This window comes from Cherax quadricarinatus, chromosome 33, assembly GCF_038502225.1.
Source record: "Cherax quadricarinatus isolate ZL_2023a chromosome 33, ASM3850222v1, whole genome shotgun sequence".
NCBI lineage: Eukaryota > Metazoa > Arthropoda > Malacostraca > Decapoda > Parastacidae > Cherax > Cherax quadricarinatus.
In genome coordinates, this window is record NC_091324.1 from 1,568,343 (window position 1) to 1,578,393 (window position 10,051).

At 39.9% G+C, this 10,051-nt stretch overlaps 1 protein-coding gene across 8 annotated transcripts in view; it reads right to left on the bottom strand.

The window, feature by feature from the left end:
* Positions 1-10,051, bottom strand: part of LOC128693903 (ribosomal protein S6 kinase alpha-5) — a 197,704-nt gene that overhangs the window by 43,657 nt on the left and 143,996 nt on the right. For all 8 annotated transcript variants that reach the window (XM_070090759.1, XM_053783770.2, XM_053783771.2 and 5 more), the window contains one exon: positions 365-583. In XM_070090759.1, coding sequence (XP_069946860.1) covers positions 365-583 — 219 coding nt within the window. The remainder of the gene's footprint in view (positions 1-364; positions 584-10,051) is intronic.

Genomic DNA, 10,051 nt, shown 5'->3' on the forward strand with positions numbered 1-10,051 from the left:
CTTCTCCTGTATAAATTACTAAATTTAAAAAAAGAAACTTTCGTTTTTCTTTTTGGGCCACCCTGCCTTGGTGGGATACGGCTGGTTTGTTGAAAGAAGAATATACAGTGGACCCCCGGTTAACGAACTTTTTTCATTCCAGTAGTATGTTCAGGTGCCAGTACTGACCGAATTTTTTCCCATAAGGAATATTGTGAAGTAGATTAGTCCATTTCAGACCCCCAAACATACACGTACAAACGCACTTACATAAATACACTTACATAATTGGTCGCATTTGGAGGTGATCGTTAAGCGGGGGTCCACTGTATTACAAAATTGGCTGGTGATTGTCATAAATTTTATTACAATAAAAACTACTAACCTAGTATAAGATGAAGCTTGGCATCTGTCTGGAAGGCATAGTGAAGTGTAACTAGGAAAGGACTTTGTCGCACAGCCTCCAGCACCTGGCGCTCTGTCTTTGTGTGTTCCGTTGTCTTTTTCTTTTGGACAATAGTTGCCTTTTTCAAGACTTTCATGGCATATAATTTTCCAGCATCTTTACCAGAAACTTTTCTTACCAGGAACACTTTGCCATATGCTGTAAAGAGTTATGTAAACTGTAATTGTGAAATTATGTAACACATCATAATACTAAATTATGTTAAAATCAATTATCAGTGTACAGCCTAAACAAAATTAATTCTCTAATAAATAATGCAGGAAGTAAAGTTTTACATATATTATGTAATATTTTGAACAATTATGTAAAATTGCTGCAGATACTTGTATACTGTACAAATCTTTAATTTTAATATAAATTACCTTTGCATATTAACCCGTAAATGGTCCAAGCAGATCTACGTTCACATGTGTAGTGCTACAAAAGTAGATCTACGTTTTTTTACACATTTTCAAATGTAAAAAAACAAAAAGAAGATCTACTTTTTTTCATACTTTCAAATGTTGAAAAAATGTATATATACGTTTGGACCGTTTACGGGTTAAATACAATATACTTTATATACCAATACCATACCATATGATACCAACAACTCTTAATTATGCTGCAAAGCCAAGAGATATGGAAGGATTTTGAATCCCAGCCACACTGAATTCAACTGCATACAAGATGAATGTTTCTTACATAATTCTTTACAAATAACTGACCTCACCATGGATGGGAATTGGAACCCATGTCATACCTCCTTAACACTGCCTGATATCTAAGGTGTGGTACCAGAATTTATTCAAAAACAAAAGCCTTTACAAGGAGGAAATGATGCTTATCTTATGGACTGAACAGATATAAAGTACTGTATTCATATGAATTAACTTGGTAGGGTGACCCAAAGAAGCAAACATTTACCATCACTTATCAGCTCTCCTTGCAGAAGTACAGACATTATAATCCAATAATATATACTGTAATAGTCTTCTAAATACAGTAGTAGGTATAAGTTTATTCACAACTGAATGATGCTCAGTACTACAAAAATTAGAGAAGCTAGGAGTAATATAGCTAAACAAACACTTTTCTTTGTGCCATATACAAAATGTAGTTTACATGTAATAAAATATTGTTAAGCACAAAGAAAGCTGTGCATTTCGGGCAGATTAATCCTAATGTTTACAGACTAAATTAAATTACAGTACTGTATCTTTAATGAAGCACAAACTATCTATGCCCAGACTACTCGTAACAACCTCATATGTAGAAATGGTTAATCAAAATCAAAGTATTATGAGGTTAGAATTATGTAGGTATCAAAATTATTGATTTTATTCTAGGTTAAATCTACATAATGGAGTTTTCAATGGTTATATACAGTCTGTTCTTACTGGTGGCTAAAGCTTTCGCTTCACACGGCGAGGGCCTGGGTTTGATTCCCAGCCAGAGTAGAAACATTGGGCGTGTTTCTTTCCACCTGTTATCAATGTTTCCCCATCAGTAAAATGGGTACCTGGGTATTGGTCGACTGGTGTGGGTCGCATCCTGGGACACTGACCTAATTTGCCCAAAATGCTCAGCATAACAAGGGGCTTTCCATATAGTAAATGTCATTGATGTCTGCTAGGCCTGTATACCATGTATATGTACTTGTAGTAAATAAAGATATTATTATTATTATTATTATTATTATTATTATTATTATTATTATTATGTACGGTACACCACCACCTTTCATGCCTCCACCTATTGCATTTCTGTCTGTTCATGGCAAAAATTTTTTTATTTATTTCCACTTTACGCTTCATAGGGTCTCCACCTATCGCAGTGGCTCTACCGTCTACCACCTGCGCTCTGACCAACAGGGCCAACCATCACAGTGACACAGGCAAGTCAATTTCCCTCCCGCATGCCTCAGGCCTCTTGTTTAATGGTAGAAGATAAGAGCCTGTGTGATGAGTAACCGAAACTGTGACGGAGAAGTGGTCAGTACAGCTAAATAACACTGAAAAAATGCCTAAAGACTGGATTTAGTAGAAAACAAAGAAATGTGCATCATTTAAATATCCTTGTGATCCATGAGAAGCCTTATCTTATTATAAAAGTGTGTGTAGGAAGGAAAGCCTGTAAATAAGTGTACCTTCAGTCATGGATGGTTTAATTGGTTTAGTGTGTGCAAAAGGTTTCATAATGTATAGTCCAGCTGAGTTGCTGGAAATGATTTCTGAGTGTGGGTAAGCACCTGAGCAAGTGTTTAATGCTGATGAGACAGGATTGTTCTGTAAGATGCCTTCTAGAACTTACATCAGCAAGCAAGAAAAAGGTGCTTCTGAATTCAAATTCAATTTTTTTTATTTCTTTTATGCAGTAATGGTTATCACTCAAAAAATCTCCTGGTAGTCAAACCAGTCAGCATGGATGGCAGATGAATTATTTGTTGACTGGTTCAAGCATAATTTTATCTCTGAAGTTATGTTTTATCTGCAAAGCAAGACCCTTCCATTAAGATTCTCGAGACTCATGATAATTCCTGTGCTCGTCCTGACCTGCTGCAGAATTTGAACCCAAATGTAAAGGCTTTGTTTTTTTTTACCAACAAATATAACATTACTGATACAACCAGTGTATTAGGATGTAATTTGAACATTTAAGTGCAGAGACTTCTTGCAGCAATGGACAATGACTCAGAGCTTGGAGAGCCAGAGTTCTGGCACAACTTCAACATTGAAGATGCATTACCCTACATCAAAGCTGTATAGGAAAATGTGCCTCAATCAGCAATAAATTCAGGCTGGGGAAAATTATGGTCTAGCGTGGTGAATAGTTTTTAGGTTCTCCCTCATTTAAGAGTCAAGTTGAGGAAACTAAGTAGAGCTGTTTGTGGTACATAGTAATGCATCTTTGAAAGGGTGCCAACTGTTTTACATACTATTTTTTGTTATGGGTTGGATATGAGTGTTGAATTTCAAGTTGCTGTCAAGGTGCAGACCCAGAAATTTTCCCTCATTATGTTTAGCAATAAGGGTGTTGTTAAGCACAGTGTTTAGTTAGACCTCACCTGCTCTACTCCCAAACATAATGTGAAAGGTTTTGGTTATATTAAGTGTTAGTTTACTGACAGTCATTCAGGCATTCAAGGAGATTGCCAAATGAGGGTTTTGGATACATTGCTGTCAGAAAACATCAATGAACTCTTAGAAGATGACAAGGAAGAAAGAAGTCCAGGGGAAGTGTTGGCAGAGCTGAATTCCCAGATAGAAGGGACTGGAATTTACCTGGAGAGAGTTCCGGGGGTCAACGCCCCTGCGGCCCGGTCTGTGACCAGGCCTCATGGTGGATCAGAGCCTGATCAACCAGGCTGTTACTGCTGGCTGCAAGCAATCCAATGTACGAGCCACAGCCCGGCTGGTCAGGTACCGACTTTAGGTGCTTGTCCAGTGCCTGCTTGAAGACAGCCAGGGGGCTATTGGTAATCCCCCTTATGTATGCTGGGAGGCAGTTGAACAGTCTCGGGCCCCTGACACTTATTGTATTGTCTCTTTAACGTGCTAGTGACACCCCTGTTTTTCATTGGGGGGATGTTGCATCGTCTGCCGAGTCTTTTGCTTTCGTTGTGAGTGATTTTCATGTGCAAGTTCGGTACTAGTCCCTCTAGAATTTTCCAGATGTGTATAATCGTGTATCTCTCCCGCCTGCGTTCCAGGGAGTACAGATTCAGGAACTTCAAGTGCTCCCAGTAATTGAGGTATTTTATCTCTGTTATGTGTGCCATGAAGGTTCTCTGTACATTTTCTAGGTCAGCAATTTCACCTGCCTTGAAAGGTGCTGTTAGTGTGCAGCAATATTCCAGCCTAGATAGAACAAGCAACCTGAAGAGTGTCATCATGGGCTTGGCATCCCTAGTTTTGAAGGTTCTCATTATCCATCCTGTCATTTTTCTAGCAGATGCGATTGATACAATGTTATGGTCCTTGAAGGTGAGATCCTCCGACATGATCACTCCCAGGCCTTTGACGTTGGTTTTTCGCTCTATTTTGTGGCCAGAATTCTTTTGTAGAAAAAGTTAAGGAAGAGGAGTAGCCTACAGAGAAACTGTTAACACTACAATAGTTATGTGAGCAGTTCCATGTTGCTGTTAAATTTGCAGGCTTTTTTCACTGAAGAGGACCCTGGCACATCTAGAAGCACTGCTCTGAAGTGGGGTCTGGAGCAGCTGATACCCTACCATCAGCTATAAAATACACAACAAACACACAACAGAAAACTTCAGGGCTCCCGTAAGTAACAACTGTGTCAATCCCAGCCATCCACTTCATCCAACAAATCCCAGCCATCCACTTCATCCAACGACCATTCATACACTTCAGCCATCCACTTCAGCCTATAAATCCCAACCATCCACTTCAGCCAACGAGCCCCAGCCATCCACTTCAGTCAAGGAACCCCAACCATCCACTTCAGCCAACAAACCCCAGCCATCCACTCATCCAATGAACCCCTGCCACTTGATCTGAGGCCCAATAGAACCACACTAAGCTTCTCCACTAACATCAGGCCACTTAATCAAAAAAAACAGAATTTAAAGTAAGTTTATTTACATTGCTTGACTTTACTGGATTGTGCTAGGTTAAATTATCCTGTAACATACTACAGTAGAACCCAGGTTTTCATCTGGTCCAGTTATCATACAATTCAGTTTTCGACCACTTTTTCGGCAAAATTTTCCCCGTTTTTGTACATCTGTTAAGAAATCGTCCTTACAGACACGTCCGCCTGCCCACGGGACGCAGCTGCTCATACATTCGTGACTCAGTCTGCCTTTGTTACTCGTTCAGTGAGCATTACTCCACACAATCATCCGAAACAAGACCTTCATCTGGAACAGCAACAGACCTTACCTGAGAAAATTGCTTCAGAGGAGGAGGAAGAGAGAGGGGAGAATGTGCCTTCTTCAGCAATTAAGGACATTTGTGCAAAGTGAAGTGAGGCGCAAAGTTTTGTGGAGGAATATCACCCTAACAAAGCTGTTGCAAGCCGTGTCAGCAACATGTTCAATGACAATGCCATGTCCCATTTTAGGCAAATTTTGAAGAGATGCCAGAAACAGGCCTTGCTGGACAGATTTTTTGTGCGACAGGGGTCCAGTGACTCTCAAGCTGGTCCTAGTGTCAGTAAAAGACAAAGAAGGGAAGTAACCCTGGATAGGGCTTTGATACCTGAAGTCCTTATGGAGGGGGATTTCCCTTCCAAACAATAACCTCTCCTCTCTCTCCCATCCTCGCTGTCTTCAATACGCCAACAAGAGTCTTCAATAAAGGTAAAAGTGATGTCAAATGTTTATTTATCCATTTCATTAGTCATTTATATTTATTTCTCATTGTTTTCTGTATGTAAAACTATAGTTATTCTCTATAAAATTTATTTTTTGTTAATATTTTTGAGTGTCTGGAACGAACAAATTGGATTTACATCATTTCTTATGGGAAATATTACTTAAGTTTTTGTACAAATAAGTTTTCAGTCAGCCTTCTGGAACGAATTAAAGACAGAAACCTGGGTTCCACTGTATAACATGTTTTAATGTTCCATAACAGTTGCATGATTTTTAAAATCATTGTACAATACAATATTTAGTTTATTATTACTTAGGTGAATTGTGTATTTAAACGATTTTTTTTTTTTTGAGATTTTTCCCTTAAGGTCTTCAATTGATCTACCGCATTTCCATGTACAGCTGTGTTTTTCTGGAACATATCTCGTTCAAAAAGTGATAATCTATCGTACTAAACTGGTTAAATTAAGTCTCTATTTAGGCTTTGGGTGCATATCATACAACATTTTTTTACAGTGGTTGTGAAGGCAGACAAAACAGATAAAGTGAAGACAGGTGGGGTGGAGACAGGCAAAGTGAAGCATCACCTCACCTGTCTCCAGTATTTAAGTCTCCATCCTCAGGCATCTAATTTCAATTCATATTCATTTACTTACTGAACTTGTATAGCATTAATATGATAAGATAGCACTTGCTGCAGTGGATTCAAGTTGGACAGGTTTAGATTCAGAAATGATATAGAGAAATATTGATTTGGTAACAGTAGAGAATGTGTGGAACACACTTCCAAGTAGCATTCTTGAAGTGAAAACTTTTGGGAAATTTTAAATCAAGTCTGGACGAATGCGTGAAAGTATTGGTTTATTAATAGTTTAGACAAGTACGGGAGTGGGTGTGAGTTGGACCTGCCTAGCATGGGTCAGTAGTCCTGGTGTCGTGCTTATGTTCATATGAGTAGGTGTGAATTGGACCTGCCTAACATGAGCAAATAGGCCTACTGCAGTACTCCACTTTTCGTTGGTTACTATTTTACGTTCTCATAACTATGTGCTCTCAAGACCACTAAAAACAATTTTGTATGCTATGTAAGTAAAAACCTAAATCAAACTGTAATATGTACATAGGAAGAATCTGTTGTAAAGATTTGTTCGCATAAATGGGGAGAAACCAGAGTGGAGGCACATCACATGCTGTGCACCACAGGGGTCAGTGTTGGGCCCTTTGCTGTTCACAATTTACATAAATGACATAGATGAGGTAATAAATAGCAACACAAGCAAGTTTGCCTATGGTTATTCTTCAACTCTATATATCTTTGGCTAGGCCTCATTAGATTATGTTGCACAGTTCTGGTCACTGTATTACAGAATGGATATAAATGAACTGAAAACGTACATAGGAGAATAAAGTTGATTCCATGTATAGAAAGCTTTCCTATGAGGATAGATTGAGGACTGAATCTGCACTCTCTAGAAAGGCGTAGAATTAGGGGGATATGATTGAGGTGTATAAAAGGAAAACAGGAATAAATACAGACGATGTAAATGATGTGCTAAGAGTATCTAACCATCGCAACAACGGTTTCAAGCTGAGAAAGTTTAGGTTCAGAAAGGATACAAGAAAGCACTGGTTCGGTAATAGAGTTGTGGATGAGTGGAACAAACTCCCGTGTGCAGTCATTGAAGCTAAAACGTGTAGTTTTAAAAATAGGTTAGACAAATACGTGAGTGGGTGTGAGTTGTACCTGACTAGCTTGGAAATAAATGGTATAAAATACCAATACGATGGGAAAATACACACAAAAGGATCACATTATACTGCTTGAGCTAGTGGGTCTGATGCAGTGCTCCATCCTTCTTAAGTGGTCATCTAGATGGGCCAGTAGGCCTGCTACTTGTATTCTTATACAGCTCCATAGTCTGGAACAATGTTCCAGATTGTGGAATAAAACTCTTCTCCAGGCTGAGGGACTGACCACCTCAAAACTACGTCTTCACGGGTGATGGACTGATTACATCGTCTTTGCATCTCTACTGATTCTACTCTCTTCTGTACTCAACCGAAGAAGCCTACTGCGTCAGTGAAACGTTTCGGAATAAAGATACCTAACTGTTGCACATGCGTCTTATCAACCTGTTGGTATTGTATACCATTTTGGTATTCATAATTAGTACTGACATACAATATAAAGAGGTGATGAGAGAAGCAGATCAATAAGAGCATGAAGCAAGTGGAGTAGCCAGCCACAGGGAGTCAGCTCACCCTCTGGCAGTGAGAGATGTATGGGTAAGTTTCCCAACACCTGCTACCTAGCGTTAAATATGTATAAATTGTTCATCTATTAGTATCTTTATTTCATGCGGGTGTGCTAAACCTGCAGGGGATCAAACATTGCACTGGGAAATGGGAGGTATCAGATTCGATCCAAGGAAAGGGAGGGTAGCTCCAATGAAGAGCCCACTAGTGTCAAGGCACCCAATTAATGAATATCTAGAATTAAAGAGATACCTAGTGGAACAGTGGTAGTATGCTCGACACATCCAAGAGGACCCTAGGTTGATCGTTAATTAATACATATTCTGAGGAAACACTAAACTCGTAGGGGGGTCATACAGCACCTAGGAAAGAACGAGGAGAAATGTAGAATAATACCCTTTTCAGATTAATTATTAACCATGAAGGATCAGTCATCCATAAAAATCTAATAAAACCCTTCAATACAACTCATTTCGCCTTCAAAGACCACAACAATGTATCTACCTCATCCGTTAGGAAAATGATAGGATGGATAATGAGAACCTTCAAAACTAGGGACGTCAAGCACATGATTCTCTTTAAATCGCTTGTTCTCTCTAGGCTGGAATACTGCTGTACACTAACGGCCCCCTTCAAGGCTGGTGACATTGCAGACCTGGAGAGTGTACAAAGAACTTTCACGGCGCACATAAGATAAGGCACCTAAATTACTGGGAACGGTTGAAGGTCCTTTATCTGTATTCCCTGGAATGCAGGCGAGAGAGATACATGATAATATACACTTGGAAGGTCCTGGAGGGATTGGTACTAAGTCTGCACACGAAAATCACTCCATATAAAAGCAAAAGACTCGGCAGGAGATGCAACATTCCCCCAATGAAAAGCAGGGGCGCCACGAGTACACTGAGAGACAACACAATAAGTGTCCGGGGCCCAAGACTGTTCAATTGCCTCCCAGCATACATAAGGGGGATTACCAATAGACCCCTGGCTGTCTTCAAGAAGGCACTGGACAGGCACCTAAAGTCAGTACCTGACCACCCGGGCTGTGGTTCGTACGTTAAGTTTGCGTGCGGCCAGCAGTAACAGCTTGGTTGATCAGACCCTGATCCACCATGAGGCCTGGTCTCAGACCGGGCCGCGGGGGCGCTGACGCCCGAAACCCTTTCCAAGTAAACTCCAGGTATTCTCATCGCCCTACGGAAGTCTCCCAGATCAGGTTGTGTGCTCAGTAAATTTACTTACATGATTCATTACCTTTGTGACTTCATTACGTTTGTAACTTACTCAGCTATCAAAACTTTGGGGCCCAGTCCCTGGACCCATTATGCACCTCTGTACTTTTTTGACTACCGCCAACAGGATGGGTATGGGGTGCATAATAAAGAAGTTAAACTAATGCCCAGTACCATATTAGAAAACACTATCCTGTGTGACGGAGTATGATAGGAAAGGTACTACGTCATGGTTGACTGGCTGGGTTAGTTAATTAAGTTTATTTAGACAGATACATATAAGCACAATTATCATACATTGTGTAATTTACTTGGGATAACCCAAAGGAGTCCGACAAAGTACTTTGACTTAGTTCTTACCGTAACCTTGTAAAAAATCATATATATCCATGTAGCCACACAGTAGTGTATCTAATTTTGCTAATAATAAAAAAAGGGCCGACGTGTAAGAAAACGCCAGACCTGGTGCTAGATGTATGCCAGCTGCAGTGGAAACGTTTATTACAACGTTTCGTCCAGGACTGCATTCGCCACTCGTGGGGAAACGTTTCTTTAAGGAATATCTCGAACTGTGCATGTTTTTATCAACATACTGTCAGTATCATGATACTTGTTCTCCAGACATAGATATACCGCCTTACACAGCAAGGCAACCCAGCACCCTAAGTTAGGTAAATTAGGCTCTCCAGATGCAAATTCACCAATATCTTAACACAGTTAATAAACTTCGAATCGTTGTTTTCCGAGCAATAACTACAGGATGCCTCTCCTGACGAGCTTCACACTTTTAGCGAT